This window comes from Macrobrachium rosenbergii, chromosome 4, assembly GCF_040412425.1.
Source record: "Macrobrachium rosenbergii isolate ZJJX-2024 chromosome 4, ASM4041242v1, whole genome shotgun sequence".
Classification (NCBI taxonomy): domain Eukaryota; kingdom Metazoa; phylum Arthropoda; class Malacostraca; order Decapoda; family Palaemonidae; genus Macrobrachium; species Macrobrachium rosenbergii.
Genome location: NC_089744.1, coordinates 25,827,501 through 25,847,500, shown reverse-complemented (window position 1 = coordinate 25,847,500; position 20,000 = coordinate 25,827,501). Strand labels below are relative to the sequence as shown.

The 20,000-nt window shown below is 32.8% G+C and overlaps 1 protein-coding gene across 10 annotated transcripts in view; it reads left to right on the top strand.

Annotated features, from left to right (window-relative positions):
• Window positions 1–20,000, top strand: part of unc-13 — a 1,228,603-nt gene that overhangs the window by 408,666 nt on the left and 799,937 nt on the right. For all 10 annotated transcript variants that reach the window (XM_067091750.1, XM_067091731.1, XM_067091742.1 and 7 more), the window contains exons 2-3: window positions 6,189–6,218; window positions 9,091–9,102. In XM_067091750.1, the coding sequence (XP_066947851.1) occupies window positions 6,189–6,218; window positions 9,091–9,102 (42 nt within the window). The remainder of the gene's footprint in view (window positions 1–6,188; window positions 6,219–9,090; window positions 9,103–20,000) is intronic.

The following is a 20,000-nucleotide window of genomic DNA, read 5'->3' as shown; positions in this document are numbered from 1 at the left end:
TTTTCTACGCTTGAACGAGTAGGCGTCAAAATAATCCATAATTCAACTTCTGTACAAATCAGGTACCGTAAAAATGTGTTACATTTAAAGTATATTTTACTATAGCGTTCTGGTAAGCTACGGTGCCGAATTACCTAGAAATATAAGGATAAATCTTGAAGGAAGATGTAAGCCAACAGTACCGAAGTAGAAAAAAAAATTGTTAAGAGGGAGAAAACGTAAGAAATACCAGGCTCGAAGTTTCTTGTAAACCCGTAATCCATTCAGACTAAAGTTCAAATCTGTTTGACCTCTTTTGTAACCTAGTTGATTCTGCGAGGAAAGTCCCAGGACCAGAGGTGAAGTAGAAGCATTGGGCGAAAAGGAATGAGAGAGAGACAGACATTCAGATATATATAGAGAGAGAGAATTTTTTTTTATTAGATCCTTGAGGAACAAATAATGCGAAAATCTTCATTCAATAAATGTTAGTGAATAAATTTTAAGTGAAAATATGTTTTTGTAATGTCTGTGTTACTCTTAATGTTTATATATATATATATATATATATATATATATATATATATATATATATATATATATATATATATATATTATATATATGCGTGTGTGTGTGTGTATAAAACGTTTTTACGTGTTTATTTGAATGGATATGTATATATATATATATATATATATATATATATATATATATATATATATATATATATATATATATATATATATATATATATATATATATTTATATATATATATTTATATGTGTGTGTGTGTCTGTGTGAGAGAGAGAGAGAGAGAGAGTGAGTGAATAGTTGTTCCAGGAAATGTTATAGAAAAAGTTGACTAAAGACGGCTTCAGGATAGGTGACTACCTTAAATCTCCTGACGATGCTGATAAATTCCCACGTGGCTTTCTGAAACAGGAGCTGGCGTTGTTAATGTATTCGCATCCTTCCACTCTCAGAAAATTAGGCGGTAACTGGGCCAAAAAATATGTGTCCCTTTCCTTGTGTAATTTTTATTTGTTTTTTTAATCACGTTTGTTTATAAAACTCATATAATTTTGTTGCCTCCTCGAAGTAGTTTATGGTTTAAGTTCTGTGTGATTATAAAGTATATATGTGTCTATTACCAAGGTAATGACACAAGTATTTTTATTTTATTGTTTTGAAAGTTTTCACGAGCCAGGATACACTGGGTCGGATAATAGTGCCGATCGAGGTGTGGCTCTGGTTCTAGGAATTTTCTTAGTAATTTGTTTAATTTTACCGTCACTGATTTACATTTAAGGATAATATAAATGACTTGGGGTATATAGCTTACTGCGCTGTTTGCATTCTTGAAGATTTTTTGCAATCCCTGTTCATCTTTTCAGGTATTCATTTTTTTTACGTAGGTTTTACTTAAACATCGGTCTTAAATCATCCTTTATTTTGTTCGAAAATTAGATTTGGAAAGAATATATCTCCAGTTATAAGAATATTATATTCTTTAAGCATATTCTCAAGGGAATTTCAGTAACACATGATGCACAAAACGGAGGCATGAATCTTGTTTAAAGGGGATAGATTATAATTCTGCTGACGAGCCGAATTCGAGAAATTCATATTTAGAATGACTGGGATTTAAACGGAGAGTGTTCAAAGAAGTACTATTTATGATTTCTCTTATGCTTTGTAGTTTGTTTTCAGAACTTTTGTTATCGACAGAGTTAATGAGTCATTTAACACAAGTACTTATATGTGACTAAGGTCAGTATTTTATCGAATGTGGTTGGACGCTATTAAAGGTGCGTATTAATAAGATGAAAGCTCAGTTTGTTCATAATTCCGTATGATGTTTACGGGAAATCCTTGGAAAAGAATAGCATTTCATTTTTTTTTGGGGGGGGGGCCAACATGAAAAGAGTGTATTGTTCCATTATATATTTATATATAGTAAGAACTATTTAAAGCGTAAGGGAACTTGGATTCAGCATGATGCATGTTGTAATTACGGAAGATAGTTTGTATTGTTACTGTTTCTCATTGAGGAAACCTGAGATTGTCGTGTCTCACATTGTATTATACGGCTTTGTAAAACTTTTTTCGGACATGAAACATACTGTATGATAACACACGATGTTGGTATACTCTTGATTTCCTGTTGTTTATATATGTGCATATACTGTATATGTATGTACACAGTGCACACACACACACACACACACACACACACACATATATATATATATATATATATATATATATATATATATATATATATATATATATATATATATATATATATATATATATATATTAAATAAAGTATCACTTAAGCTGTACAGTTATCTACGTCATAATATAGCAGCAATGTTGCTTTTTTGAGATATCTTAACCGAAACATTTGTTATATTAGGGAACTATGATAGTGCATCTCACTATATTGCATGGTCTAGCTTTTGATGCAATAAAAAAAATATAAGAAAGGAATATAAAACCGAGAAATATTAGGGTCCTTTTCAGCGATATTCACGAAGACTTGTCTGACGACGGACAAAAACGCTTTACCAAACACTAAGTCGTTTGTTCCATCAATCAGCTGACGACCAGTGTGTCTGGCACTTTTGATTTATGCGTTGGCAGTTTGTGACACAGCTGTTTGTTTGGATCTGAGCAACATTTGGTGGGAAGAACAATAATTAAAAAGAAAATAAAAGCATACGAGAAGCCTACTTTTCCTCAGTGAAATGCCTGCGAGGAGAATGGACTTTGCTCTAGAGTGTCTGAGTAATGGTTCTCGATAGAAAGAAGAGGAGAAGCGGTCTGTTATCGAAGGAATTGTTGTATTCGTCGTGATGTAAGAATGTATGCTTAAATGACAAATATTCGGCGATGCGATGTATTTTTAGGATGACGCTGTGTAACTGAAATGTGGGTTGGGCTTATGTTCTTCGTCATGGTGTAATCATACTAAGAGTGAGGTTTTCGAAAGATTTTGATCTGAATGAGAATGTTTATTGAAATTACGTGTAAAAGTCAAACGATATTGTATATAAGAGTAAAACGACTTCTATTAACATTGCATACTTCGAGTACAATGGTCCTTTTCTGAATGCAGTAAAAATTGTCTGTTAGAAGTTTACACACAGACACGTGTGTATATATATATATATATATATATATATATATATATATATATATATATATATATATATATATATATATATATATACACACTTTTATACAAATTTGTGTGTGTGTGTAAATTTCTTACGGACATTTTGTTATTGCACTCACAAAATAACCACTGTATTTAAAGTGCAGTGTTAATCTGTTTTAGTCATATATATTATCATTAGACCGTTTATGCGTTATTTTGTATGCATAATACATATATATATATATATTATATTATATATTATATATATATATATATAATATATATATATATATATATATATATATATATATATATATATATATATATATATATATATATATTCCATTACTTTCATTGTGCCTTTCAGATGCTTTACTTTGATGGCGGTGTCCTTAACTCATGTAAAAGAATAAGGGAAATAACTGTAAATGATTTTCTCGATTTAAACAAAAGTTCCTATGCTATTATTTTAATTTGAGTGCAGGGATAATCTGATCTCTCTCTCTCTCTCTCTCTCTCTCTCTCTCTCTCTCTCTCTCTCTCTCTCTCTCTCTCTCTCTCATATGGATAGTTGATTATGAAGTCTTGGAATCATTATTAATTAAAATAAGATGGAACACTTCAGAGGGGATGTGGATAAATATAGCTTGGTAATTCTCGAGAATTAAGGTAAAATAATTGCTATGAAGCTATGCTGCTGTACTATAGAGGTTTCTAGAAAATAGTTATTATAATTAAAAAATCCCAGTCTGCATACCATTAGTAGCAGCTAAATCGATGAGTCCTTTTTAAGCGCTTCGCTTCACTTCAGTTTTTCAATAGAAGTGAAAGTCCCCCCAGGCAGCTGATAGAAGAAACTGTAGCTAGTTCCCCGCTTTGCCAAGCCAATCTTCGCTGCCATGTTTCCCATGTAAAAACGAAAATATAAAAAAAAAAAAAAACGAAAAAATACTTTGAAAAGTGTAAAGCCCACCTATTCCATACATTCCAATATAAAAACGTAAGCGGAAGAAGAAGGAAACGGAGTAACGCCCCCGCATTGGAAAGAGATAGAAAAAGTGTTCCCCTAGAAAAATGAGTCCCTTGACTCCCATTTCCATACTTATCACAGTCGGGTTTTTTTTTTCCAACCTTTTCCTTACCGTTTCCTATGTTATACAGGAAAATTCTCCCTGAGGATGTCGTGGAACTGGAACCTCAAAAGTTCAAGCGAAGATGCAGTACATTGCTACTCTAAAACAATTCCCCTTGTATAATAGTGTACTTATATTTTTATCTATTTTTTATTAATTGTTTATTTATTTTTCCTTTTCTAATAATTGATCTCTTCTTTCTGTATTTCCTGTTACCTTCTGTTAATTCTTTGAAATGAACACTATTCTTTGTAAGTTTGGATTTCAAGTCAGTGACACTTTTGGGCTAGTTCCATAGGAATAGGGTCCATTTTCTGAATAATAACACAAAATGATGGTGATTGCAGATCGTTTTAATACTCGCCTCCCACTCATTGTTCGTATACTTCTACACCGAGTGTGGTGGCATACTGTGAATTCTCGTGTTTTTCTTATTCTTCTGTTGAATTTCATCTTCAGCAACTTGGGACCACCATAATGGGAGAAACAAGTTAATGTTAACGATTTTTTCTTACTTTTACGTTGCTGTTTTGTTCCATTTAATTTTCGCTGACCTCTCATGTTTAAATACTTAACAGCATGACCGATGGTGACTAGTATATACCTTAATTTAGGTGCCGATTGTCATAAATAAAGTAATTGGCGGACTTGGAATTAATATTAAGCGTTCAGTTTAAAATATTTGATGTTTTCCAACACAAAGGTGTTACTAAAATTTACTCTCTCTGCATATTGTTGCTAATTTAACCACTTTTGCTTTGTAGCGTTAGTGTTAGTGCACCCATGGCAGTAAAATAATTTTTAGTATTAGTTGTTTAGCCCAGTAAAATGAATTACAATGGTTAGAGAGCCAGTTCCACGACAGTTTACTTGCAACCAAATAAAAATAGAAATCATTTCTATAAAACTCTCCAAACGATTTTCTATTCCTTGAGGAAAGTTAAGATGTACTTTGTTACTTGTGGTACTGGGTTTCTTCTCTTGTGAATTTGGGACTTGGATAATTCCTGTTTTTTAGCGAAAATCCAAAAGGACTTATTATTTATGGACTTTCCCCTGCGGCCTTGAATTCATGCTACACAGCTATTGCTGTCTTACCTAGAAATAAGATATGAAATTATTAACAATGCAAGAGTGATCTTAGGTAACTTGAGATGCAAAGAAATTATGAAGGGTAGAAAAATTAATTATGCACTATAAAATCTTTTTATCATTAATTTTATCTATCCGTCATATGTGTGTTTGTATGTTTGTATACATGTATATGTATGTATGTGTGTGTATATATATATATATATATATATATATATATATATATATATATATATATATATATATATATATATATATATGTGTGTGTGTGTGTGTGTGTCGTGATAAGAAAACTTTATGATGTAGCAATTCGTGGTTGCATGGTTACCGTGTATAAATCTGGAAATGAATTCTCAATTCAGGGGATAATACACTATTGATCTTACAAGCGACAAGGTTGACAACCTGGCCACATTTTGTTACTCTAAGTTATTAATTTTTTGGATCGTTTGTACTTTTATATTTATAATATACTGTCTTTATACTTTTGTATTTATAATGTACTGTGTTTATACTTTTATATTTATAATATACTGTGTATATACTTTTATATTTATAATGTACTGTGTTTATACTTTTATATTTATAATATACTGTGGGTATTTTGGACAATTTAAAACGTCGTTTTGACGTCCTGTTAATATACGCAAAAAAAAAAACACCTAGTGATGGAATGCGACTTTAATGTAATATTCTCTCAGTTTTTTTCTTCCCGAATTATGGTCATCAAAAAGTCTTCATCCTTCTATAAACAGTTTATGAAATGTTCATATATCAGAAAGATCTTATCACTAACATATATTTCTTCTTCTTTTGCAGTGAAAAGGGCAAATTTGAGTAGAACCTCAGGTAAGACCCCTCTAAAAATTAACAGTTTTTAATGTTAAGTAACTAACTCATTTGTTTTACGTTACGCATTTACTTAGGGCAGTTAATTCCTCTCTTAGTGATTTTAGTTTATAAACTTGGTATTTTAAAAATGCAACAGTAAACTATACTTGATGGAAGGGTAGATGCATGTAAATATTTCCCGTAAATTTCTACTTAGCTTTTTGCTAACTAGAGGTAAATAGTTAATATTTTGGAAGTTCGCTACTTAGGGTTGTCACTCATGATTTAGGAGGTAGAACATGAATGTGGTATACATACATCTATATACATACATTATATATATATATATATATATATATATATATATATATATATATAATATACATATACATATACGTATATTTATACATACCTATGTGTGTGTATAGATATACATGTATGTACAGTATATTAACACATTTGTTATGACCCTACTCCCAGGTCAGATAGGGTCATAATCTCCTACTGTGTTTGTTTGAAGAACAGCACCATATCAACTTACATCTCCAAGACATTCTGTGGTAGCGGTGACCAGCCCTGGGTCAGCAAAGTCCCTCTCCCTTGTCGACTCCTCTCACTGAGTCTATCCTCCCACAAAGGCCTACTGGAGTTGAACACTTGAGATACAAAACTAAACTTCATTTGAAACTTTAACGAAAGTAATTCAGCAATAGTTACGGACATATAAATGGAAATCATAACTGAAGGGAATTCTGATACACAATCCATCGAATTAATGTTTCTAGACCAACCAATACTAATAACTAATAACACCTTGGTCATCAAATAAAATAAACAGGTCAAAAATAGGTCAAAGTCCAGTATAGTCCCAGTGAGTACATTCTCGACCTCTTACCCATCGAAACATCTGAAGAAGACAAGCAAAATCTTCTTTAGTTTCCCAAAACACACAAAAAAATACAAATATGGGAAGTCTTCCCACATTACTCAAAAACAAGACATTATAGAAATGGAGAAAACAATCTACAGTTTGGTAAATAGATATGCTCCTTACCTCGAAACCCAGTGTTCAAATCAGTTCTGGCATTGAGCACAACACAAGTCTCAAGCTTTTCGAGACTTTCAACAAGCTTCAATGTTGTTCTGGGAATGATTCCCTTTCCCCAGTCTAATTCCTTCACTCCTCGGGGACTCTGCCCAAAAGACACGCACAAACACACGTTCCTCACCGAAACCTGGACACCGGCCAACGCACATACAGTGTCATCTCACATAATCCCACACCTCGAAAATTCTGACGCCACCCTTACTTAATGAGGAAATGCGTCAGACGCTAGCTAAACATTCTTCTCCAAGATTTTGGGAAAGTTTTCCTCCCCATCTGTTAATTCAACATCCGTTGTGTATTGTAATTCGTAACATACTTGTGACCTATAGGCTTGTCACATTTATACATAGACCGTGGTGGAAAAGAAATTAGAAACTTAATTCATGTGAATGCTTTTTTACCACTACTATTTCTGAGTACCAGAAAGTATCTTTTCCTTCTGTGCACAGTACTGTGATCAGTGATAAGTTTATGGTATTTACCTTTTGATTTTATGGGAAAAGTTCCTTTCCTCTGGAAATTCTCTGGAATCGCAAATTCAGTAAATATTCCCTTCTTTGTTGACATATTTATGCCTTGTAATATTGGAATATTGAAGTATACTGAAAAGGAATGGAAGTTAAGAACAATGATTGTAGGTTTGAAAAATGCTGGCCGTTATTTTTGTGGTTGTTAATATTGTTGCAAATACAGTCGTGCACGAGTTTATGATTGGCTGCATAGATAGAATAATCGTTTTAAGACTGCTGTAAGAATTTTTAAATAACTTACTGAAGCAGGTAATTACTATGAGAAATGTTTTTGTGTTTATTTTCATACTTAAATAGGTATATGTATGTGTGTATATGTATGTATATGTTTGTGTGTGTGTATATATATATATGTATATGGTGACACGGGTTCGTTTCCCGCGACCAGACATCACAACTACTTCAATTTCTTGCTCTTGGATCTTAAAGGCTTTGTAGTGACAAGCGGATCCAAAAAAGCGCGAAGATTTCGAGAAGTTAGAGGGCATTGTGGCTATTACAATTACATATATGTGTATTTATTATATTATATATATATATATATATATATATATATATAATATATATATATATATATATATATATATATTATATATATATATATATATATATATATATATATATATATATATATATATATATATATATATATATATATATATATATATATAGTGGGTGTGTGTGTGAAAAGTATTCAAAGTACGTATAGATAGATGGACAGATCGATATTTGTCTGTTTTGGTATGTATGCTTTGTAGTGCATCCTCTTGATAATAAAAGCATTATGCATTAGCTAATGTTATATAAACAAGTTTATTTTGTAGATAAGCCCTTTATTCAAAATTTTCATGACGCTCAAGGATTATATTCCTTTTCATAAATTGTTAGGAATATTTAATGCAAATCATGACCTAAGAGAGGAATTAGCTTCTAAGAATTTTTTAATTAATGGAAAGGGTCGGTAGTTTTAAGAAGATAACATTAACAATTGTGGAAAATTACTGTTATAAAAGAAATTTTTTTCTCTGGTTGTTAGTACTCAAAGCACTTATATCCTCTTATGTTATTTTAATTGTCTGTCGTTCACTTATATGAATACATAATTTTTGTGCACGTGAAACGATATTCATATCCTAAATAATCTGTTGGGTTTTGTTATTAAAATAATTGGACTTGATTTAGTAGGTATTTGCCATGTTGTTGTATTACATTATTGTTTCAGCGTTTTTACTTTTTCTTTCATTCTCTGCAGCTCAGATCACGAGTAAGTAACTGAGGAATGAAATGACTGCCATGCATATGACTGCTAGCATTGATTTTATAACTAACTAATACCACTTTTATTTTAATTACCATCATACCGCCAAACAAAGCTGGTAGTGTATTCCGGCCCAGAACCTTTGTAAAACAAGTACATTGGATCTTGACCATGACTCCTTCGTACTACAGTGCATGGTTATCAGTAATGCCATTATGTTATTTTAACTGACTTCATAGCGTTTGAATTTCCTTTGGTAATGGTATACCTTTCTTGGCCCCGTGAGATGATGTATTAACCGAGGAATGTGCAAATATTTTGGTCAAATTCAGGTTATCTTTGCAAGATACTCACGTTATATTTTCGTGGGTATGGTACATTGTTAGTAGCAATTTTATTTTATTCTAAATAAAGAATGCTCATTGCTTTTATTTGCATTAAGCACCTATTTTCGTATATTTTCGATGGCACTATTTAACTGCAATCTAAAATTACAACATCTCATACCCCTCCCTTTCCCAGCAAGGGTTGTCGTGAAGAGTTAGATAGTTGTGGCATAGATGAATCTTTGTATTACCCAATTTTGATGTCGTAACATGATGAGATATTCCCTAGAATTTCTGTCATTCTGGCATTGCAGTTAAACTGCGGTTAATATGTCATCTTCATCATACATCTTACCTTCTGGTTGTTTTACTTAGTTAAGCAATGGATGGCTATGGCTACCAGAGGGCTGGGTGACCACCAAAATGTGCTTAATACCATTGACATATAGGCCCTTTGAATATCGATGGAGCAAGGCGTGGTGATATATATATATATATATATATATATATATATATATATATATATATATATTAATATATATATATATTAATATATATATATATTATATATATTATATATATTATATATATATATATATATATATATATATATATATATATATATATTTCTAGACTCATAGAATGGTAACCCTTCAACATAAATTAGTAAAATCACAATGAACTAATTATCGACACAGCACTCATAAGAGTGGGCTCCAGTCATATATATTTATATATCCAGTATAAATACATACATACATACATACATATATATATATATATATATATATATATATATATCACCATGCCTTGCTCTATTATATATATATATATATATATATATATATATATATATATATATATATATATATTCTAGACTCATAGAATGGTAACCCTTCAACATAAATTAGTAAAATCACAATGAACTAATTATCGACACAGCACTCATAAGAGTGGGCTCCAGTCATATATATTTATATATCCAGTATAAATACATACATACATACATATATATATATATATATATATATATATATATATCACCATGCCTTGCTCCATTATATATATATATATATATATATATATATATATATATATAATATAATTTGCAAAAAGGTAAAAACTTGATGATTATACGACCAAAGTTACAGCCACAAGGGAGAGATTGAAACAATGAGATGCTAAGTACTTTCGTCTTATTACCAAGACATGATCGCAGCTGTGACCATGCCACAGTAATAAGAGGAAAGTACTTAGCATCTCATTGTTTCACTCCTTCCTTTGTTCATATATATATATATATATATATATATATATATATATATATATATATATATATATGAACAAAGGAAGGAGTGAAACAATGAGATGCTAAGTACTTTCCTCTTATTACCGTGGCATGGTCACAGCTGCGATCATGTCTTGGTAATAAGACGAAAGTACTTAGCATCTCATTGTTTCAATCTCTCCTCGTGGCTGTAACTTTGTTCGTATAATCATCAAGTTTTTACCTTTTGCAAATTATATATCTATATATATATATATATATATATATATATATATATATATATATATATATGTATTTATACTATATATATAAATATATATGACTGGAGCCCACTCTTATGAGTGCTGTGCCGATAATTAGTTCATTGTGATTTTACTAATATATGTTGAAGGGTTACCATTCTATGAGTCTAGAATTCGTAACCTCTTAGCATTAAAAAATGTTGTATTCATTGTATACCATTATTATTATACTGCTGTTGACTTTCTATCGCACGCTCTGTCATATTGTAAATCTCATTGCAAGGGAGTTGATTGTTGAGAGATGGTTTAGGAATGCAAGAGGGTCAGCATTTTAGTGATGACCTCTTGCTTTCTTGAGGCGATCAGTCACCCTTCCTTACTTGTGCAGAGAACTTGAGCTTTAGTGACACACACTCATTTGTAAATATTTCAAAGCTTCTTTTGTAATAAAATCAGTAAAATGGCACCCTTTGATCTCATGTGCTAAACCTGGGAAACACACACACACAAATATATATACTTAATATACATACACATACATGCATACGTACATACATAATGACTTTGTATATTTAATAAACGACAAATAGCAAGATCTCTGGCCTGTATTCTAAGGCATTTCCAAGCAAACATAAAGTCTTGGAGTAAAATCACATGATATTTCACTGTTGTTTCATTTTCTTCATGGCCATATACTCTTGACATTTTTGTATAACTTAATAATAATCTACTAAAATACGTTTCTGTATGTATATTACTATGGTACCTAGTTTAATTTCTTAGAACAGAATTATTCGTGTAGAATTTTCACAGTTTACCTAATCTTTAATTCTAAACTTCCACACAATGTAAACAACATGAAATACTGGCGAGTTAAAACTGCATGAAAAAAGATGTTTATCAGAAAATACGTCTGGCTTTCAGTGGACAAAAAAAAAAAAAAAAAAAAAAACACGATCATCTGTGATTGTGTATTGGTACCTAATTCAAATATTCAGAATTGCCCAACTCATTTCAATGAAAGCAGATATTATTCCTAAAATCACAATAAACGTAAAAAAAAAACTGATAAAGAAACAAGTGATGCAGAAGAGTAGATTTCTTACAGATAGTTGCAAAACTCCTCTGTGGTTCTCTACAAAATCTGACAGACAAGGGACCTCAGTTATGCTGCTAGTAGAAATTAAGAGCATCGTGATGTATTTCAGTAACCATAAATTATTAGAAGCAGTAGTCGACTTCAAATTCCTCGATTCGAATACTCACGAAATACAGGTAATTGAGCAAGAGGCTATGAGCCCTAGCCAGAGGGTAATACACATACCACCTTGATCAGCAACAGTGCCATAATTTTATTTTCCGGAACCTTACTTTGGTAATAGTGTGGATACTATAGACTTTATAGAATTCAGAAGAATCTCAGTAGCAGTTTTGGTGCACTGCCCCCTACTAAGGGTCAGCAACCAGTCCTTCCACATAGGGGGCTAATGCCATCAGTACACCTTGTACAGTGGCATTACTTAAGGATCTCTATAGCGTCCCTTCGGCCCCTAGCTGCAACCTTTTTCATTGTACCACCGTTCATGATGTATTTCTCCCATCTTTCCACTCTCCTAACAAATGTTTCATAGTGCAAATGCAAGTTTTTCCTCTTCTCAATTTCCCTTTCAGTGCTGAATGACTGCATAGGTCCCAGCGCTTGGCTTTTGGCCCAAATTTTATATTTCAGTTCCAGTTATATTCCAACAGCCCATTCTCAGCCATTTTTCGTATCCAAATGTATATATATATATATATATATATATATATATATATATATATATATATATATATATAATCACAAACCTTAAGCTATAAATGTTGTTTAATATCAAACTTACTCAACCTGGGAATAACATACACCGAAGGGGAATTCGTAGTGATAAGCGATCCGTCGCCAGGTGGACTCGAACCACCGAATGGTTGGGAAGCGACTTTTTAGCAATGCTATGGATTGCTTGTCACTTACTTACAAAATCCCCTCCGGTGTTTATTCCGAGACTGAGTGTAGCTTATGGTTTGTGAATATAAAAATTTTACGATGCATGTGACAAAAATTCATATATATATATATATATATATATATATATATATATATATATATATATATAGTATATATATATATAGTATATATATATATATATTATATATATAGTATATTATATATATACTGTATATAAAATTGTGTGTAAGAGAGAGAGAGAGAGAGAGAGCAAAGGCTAAGGTCTTTGTAGTTGTGTTTTAATTAGGTTACAATATTAATTCCGACATTAATACAGAGTAGCTTCGAGAACTTTTAGTCATACAAGAATTATGGCTTAACTTTATAGGATGAATGATACAGTTTAGTAGAATATGAAACTCAAGTGGGCTATTAAGCTGTTCATCTTATTGTATATGGAGAAGCTAATTGGGCAATAAGTACTCTCCAAATGGGAGTTTGTGGTGCCTTAAATCGGCAGCCTCTTTTCATAATATTGCTGCAGATGTGTAATTAGGATTACATTTATTACTTTGGTGTTATAAAATTGGTTCAGTTATTTGTATAGATATAGTTTGCTGTCCTCTGTAGATTGTAATGATTAACATCGGAAGGCTCTCATAAATGTTCCCTTATCCCACCAGATTGCGAAAAACATATTTCATGTAATATTTTTACGAAGTGGCAGCTTTGCTAATATTATGTTTTGAACATTGTAAGCAAGACACTCATGGGTGTTATATTTAGATTCAGGTCATAATTGAGGGGCATATGGTCCATGGAAAGATCTTTATTTAACTCAGTAAGGTTAGGAAAAGTAAGAAGGTTGACGGAAACTAAAGAGAGCTCTTATAACGAAGGAGACCATAGGCCCTCACGATATATGTAGGGAAACTGAAAACCCGAAGCAGCTGTTCATGAACTCATTTTCACAGTTAATTATAGATTAAACTTGTTATTTATAGTAAAAAAAGAACCTAGTTCCTTCATTTAAATAAACATGCTTAATACAACACTCTCTCCATCTTGTTATTCCTTGTATTTTGAAGTATTCGATGTGCATCATAAACTAAAATTTGTTGTTTAACCTTGTGTTCAGTAAAAAGCAATCATCTTTGCAGCTTCAAAGCAAAATTGAAATCCACCTGTGCCAGACGCGTATGAAAAGAGCCAATAACCAACCTTTTGCCGGGGCCGCTTTAATGAAAAGTAGAAGCATAGGGTCTGTAAATATTCTGGACTTGGTTCCTGTGCTATTTTCTTCGGGTTTTTTTTTATCCATACCGAGGATCGCTGAACATATATTTGATTTTACCGAAAGATTTTTTCATAACTTTTTTAAGACCACATCTTCCAAGCCCCAAGCCAAGATTGCTAGCCATGTAACCCTGTTCGACCAGTCCACTGTGTAGTTTGCTATAAAGAATATTTTCTAATCGAACAAGCGATTTATTTTTCATAAGCTTCCTAATGGATTTTAATATATATATATATATATATATATATATATATATATATATATATATATATATATATATGTGTGTGTGTGTGTGTGTGTGTGTGTGTGTGTGTGTGTGTGTGTGTGTGTGTGTGTGTGTGTGTGTACAAACATCTCACACGTCTCGAACACTCGCCATACCCGCGCAATAACTTCTCGCTGCTGGGAAGAAAGGGCGTTGGGTCAGGTATGATACATGAAACATACGTACCGGGGTCTAAGCGATGTCAGGCAGGGCAGCCGATCGAGACCACAGGTCTACCCCAAAGCCAAATCAAAAAGTCCTTCAAAAGAAGGCATCGTGCTTACCCCATACAAAAATGGGAATAAAAGCACGTTAAAAGAAAAAGAAGGAAAGAAAGTGTGTGTGTGTGTGTGTGATTGTGTCTGTATGTATGTTTATGTATTTGTGCACGTTTGTATGTATGAAGATAATTTGGGTATTGAATACGTATGGAGGAATACTTATATGAATTGTTGCTGTGATGGTATGGTATATATAGATCAAGTAAGTTTAAAAGGTGACAGATGTAGAGATACGGAATTGTCGGAAGATTAAGGCTGGTGAAAAGATTTATCAGTGGTTTTTGATGTGGTATAGTTACATGATGAGAATGGAGAGCTGTAGGATAGTGGAAAGGGTGTTTTATTTCAAACTTGTAGGGATTAAGACAGAGAGAGAAATAAAACTCCACAGTTTCAACGTCCATGTTCCATAAAGGAGTTGACTAAGAATTCCTCAATACATTCCAAGTTTGGCTTCCATAAGCGCAATCCGTTTGCGTTCCCGTCTTTTTTGCATATTAATTCACGCCACAAAATAATTATGCGTATATTTACATTTCTCCACAATGTAAATAAGCTTTTGTAGTCTCTTGAAAAGTGAAATTGCTTCTATTGAACTGAATTAGAAAAAATTAATTTTTTCTATCTTTTTAACTGTGTCGTGTATTCGTCGTAGTAGATAGTCTGGTTGTATATATAATCCTATGTATATAAAAAGTTTCAGTCTTTTTGGTCAGGATTTGCGTTAAACGTCGACGTGAGGAACACGCAGATAAAAAAAAAAAAAAAGGTTGTCGTATCCTTGCTGCTCTTCGATTGGCAGTGATTTAAATAATGTGTTTAAAAGCCGCAAAGGGAAGTACAGAATAGATATTACAATAGTTCTGTTCATATCTCTTCTTGACGGTAGGCGTTCAAGAACGCTTTGCTAAAAATACTGTAAATTGTGAAATGGTTATTGAATTCGTGGGTGTGTTTGTGTATCATCGAAAGTCTGTTTCTTGTCAGGAGCCTTGGATGGATGAGGTGTTATCCCTTGTAGTGTTTTCGGTACTCTCCAGGTGGATTATGCCGCACGCGGATCCTTCCGAGGAACGTATAAAGGACTTAGGACGGATTTTACCCTCTTGCTTCAGACAGCACGTCCGTATCCCGTTCAAGAAGGTACCGGGAAAATTAAACGAAGAATGCCTGTTGCGTATGTACAGAAAAGCTCCCAAGTCATGTACTCCGTAGGGAGGGTACTGTCGTCAGTGCACCTCTTGCGGTGCACTGTAGGCATTACCTGAGGTTCTTTGCAGCCTAGTTGCTACCCCTTTCATTCCTTTTACTTTACCCCCTGTTCATATGGTCTTTCTTCCATATTACTTTCCACCCTATCCTAACAATTGTTTCATAGTGCAGCTGCGAGCTTTTCCTGCTGTTACAACATTAAATCCGTTTTATTCTCAATTTCCCTTTCAGCGTTGAATGACATCATAAATCCCAGCGGTTGGCCTTTGTCCTAAATTTTATATTCCAATCCATTCCAAAGTTACTTGGGTACTACTACTGCTTCTGTTGCTAGAGGTACAAGACTGATAAAAACTCACAAGTGTCTCAAGGCCATGTTGTTTTGCCTACTACAAGGCTGTGATCTGAAACACACTTGTTGTCGCCAGGTTACGTTACTAGATTACACAGTCTCATAGCTTGAATTGTAAAAGTAGTTTTGGGGATTTATTTAAGAAATATGAATGTGGTGAGGTTCTTTGGCTTGAGGGACGGGAAGCACTATTAGTCATTTTTTCTTTAATTAAATTTTATGTGACGGGAGCTGAGTTGACACAAATTTTGTTTATGTAACCACTTCATTTATAGATTTTTTTTTTAGGGTTCGTGATGTGTTGGAATTCATTAATGTTTTAGGGCACAAAATTGTGTCGTATCAGAAGCCTTAACGAATTAGCATGTAGCAGTAGGTAACTTACTGATATGTATTACTTGTGGATATTTCAATCTTAGGGTAAACCAACCACTGAAAATTAATTGACACTCGATAATCACGAACATAAGGCATTGACAATTAAAGTAGGGTTGATTTATTTATCTTTTTTTAATTCGTCTATATTTTTCCTGGTTATAAGGTATCCCGTTTTCGCAGTAGAAGGTAACATTCTACTAGCTTTTTTTTTTTTACATGTTTAATGCTAGGTATCGTTCAGTAACAAAAGATTGTAAGTTTTTACTCGGTGCGAGAAACTATTTATTGTTGACGAGGCTTTATCTTTCGAAAATTACTCAGTTGCTGTAGAATATATTAAGAAACAACTGTGTTTTTTATGGTTTTCATTGTATATTTTACTTTGCATGACTATTTTACCGATGCACATACTTTGCATCTCTCTCAATTTTTTCTTGCACTTTATTAACGCTGTTCAGCAGAGTGAGGGATGTACATTTGCCAAGGTTCTTTTACTTTTGCATTTCTTGCATTTCTAAGCACCTTTTCATAAGCGGAATGTCTTTTTTTAAGTTTACCAGAGTTGAACTAAATTTTGGCATGTCGTTTCATCATTAGTAATTTAAGATATGCCTGCATTTTATGATATTTGCCTTTTTATCAGAGATGTCATGTATTTAATATTGTATCGTCAGCACTTGTATTTTCGTGATTTTTCCTTTTCCCTTAGGGGTTAGGGAGGCTGTAAGCAGTAGATAATCTTGTTAATAAAATTCAGTGTATTATTTGACGTTAACAACTTTAGTTGGAGTCTTACACGAGGTGCTGAAGCCAGAAATCAAACATTTTGTTTCACAGAGTTTGAAAATGTTACTTTGAAGTCATGAAACAAGTGCTCAAACTTACACCCTATGTGCACCCGCCCGCTTATGGTAAATATTGTTATTGGCCGTATCTCTTGAAATAATCACAAAACTCCTCGCAGAATAGACTCCTGCGTAACCGTGTAACCTAATTTTGTTACCTCGGGCCATATGAAATAAATCTAACCTCTCAACCGGGTGATTTATGGCGAGGTTGGTCTGAAGATAGAGGGAGGCTGTTCCTCTTTCACTTGGATTAGGGTGAAAGGAACATCTTGGTCCGGTATTACGGCAGTAAATGGTGCTGTCATACATTTTGGATATTTGATTCTCGTTCATTAAACGAACAGTATGCGAGAAACGTGAGTCTCTCTCTCTCTCTCTCTCTCTCTCTCTCTCTCTCTCTCTCTCTCTCTCTCTCTCCTTCTTCTTCTTCTTCTTCTTCTTCTTCTTCTTCTTCATGTGAGGGCATAGATGCGGAAGTTCTTGTTTATACCAGATTTCCTGTATTATTCGATCTATTTGCGTGGTAAACAGGTCTCTTTGATTTATGTCAACGTGGATATTGTCGACTTTTTAAAATGAGTTCGTAGTCATATTTGCCATATTTACGATTTCTAGCGTTTGTCATCATCGTTATTATAGTCTGTTTTTCATGTGGTGCGAGTTGCTGCTGTGTGTGAAATAAGAATTATTGTTTGGCTAAGTTATGGTATGAAAATGAAGATTTTCAGTTTTTAACCACATGGGATTTTTAATAGTTCTTAAAATGTTTGAGGACTTACTGTGTAAACTATATGAGACCGGTACAGCAATATTCATTCCTAGTTTTGAGTAAAATGCTCTCTCTCTCTCTCTCTCTCTCTCTCTCTCTCTCTCTCTCTCTCTCTCTCTCTCTCTCTCTCTCTCTCTCTCTTTTGTGTCGTGGTTTCCATGTAGAATTCGCCATTAACTCATAAAGAGTTAATTAACATATGGTGTAGTGTGGACGCTCATATTAGGTTGAATATAGTACCTTAAAGGCGGAGTTATTTTGTTCCCTTAGTTCTTGTTAGTGATTATTTAACTGGTTCCTCAATTCTTGTTTGTGACAGATTCACCAAGGTTTTTTATGGTAGTAGTATATTTCATGATAAGGAGTTATTGCGGTTTTCTCAACTTAGTCGTTTTGGATTCTAATTTTTTATATCATGATTCAATTTAAAATTTGTATATTTGAAACAAATAGTAATCTCTGCCTGTCTGTCTGTCTGTATGTCTTGTAACGGGCGAGCGCGCGCGCACACACATTATGTATGTTTATATATAACATATATGTGTATGTATGTGTGTGCTTTGTCATTCAGTAGGTTCCATATCTTATAATTTCCTTCGTTTTAAGGGATTTCTTAAAATCATTTCGATCTTTTTTTTTTCTTGATTTGTCGGAACTTGGTTGAATTTATTTTTGCGTGGGTGATTGTATTCACATATATAATGTGAAACATTACCTAGAAATTTTCCAACTGCGGCTGTATACATACGAGTATACTTATTGTTTATACATGTTTTAAGTGTTTGTAATTGTTTTTATGTATTCGTTTTTTATATATTTGATTTACAGTTGGATGACTTTCTAAGAAGCATTAAAAGAAGATCGAAAAAGAATTCTTGATTTTTTATTTTATAATTTTCTGTAAGTTTTTGGAAGATACAAATAAGCAATAGTTAATCCTGATTCGTTAAGTTCGATCTTGATGTGAAAAATAACCCGTTGCTTGTTTATGCTTAGGAGTTCCTAGGAGATTGGAACAATATAGATTCCATTTTGTTTTGTTTTTCTCTCATAAAAATTAAGAATAATTCCCCTTAGAGTTTTGTATCTCACCAGTGGTAAACACTTGCACTGTACAGGTGCCATCATCATCGGATAACTCGTATTATTATAATTATTATTATTATTATTATTAGTAGTAGTAGTAGTAGTAGTAGTAGTAGTAGTAGTAGTAGTGGTGGTGGTGGTAGTAGTAGTAGTTGTAGTAGTAGTATTTATTATTTATGAAAATCTCTTAATCACACGAGTCAGTAAAATAGTGAAGAAAGCCACAGTGACGACGATGATGATGATAATGATTTATAAAAATCTCTAAATCACATGAGTCACTAAAATGATGAAGAAAGTCACAATGATGATGAAGATGATAATAATGATTAATAAAAGTCTCCTAATCGCATGAGTCACTAAAATGGTGAAGAAAGCCACAATTATGATGGTGATAATAATGATGTATAAAAATCTCAATCACATGAGTCATTGAAATGGTGAAGAAATCCACAATGATTATTATTATTATTATTATTATTATTATTATTATTCGCACGCAGAAGGAACAACAGCAGTTTTGTTGTTGTTTCAGTTTAATGCCTGTAATGTGCTACTGAAATTCCCGAATTTGTTGCG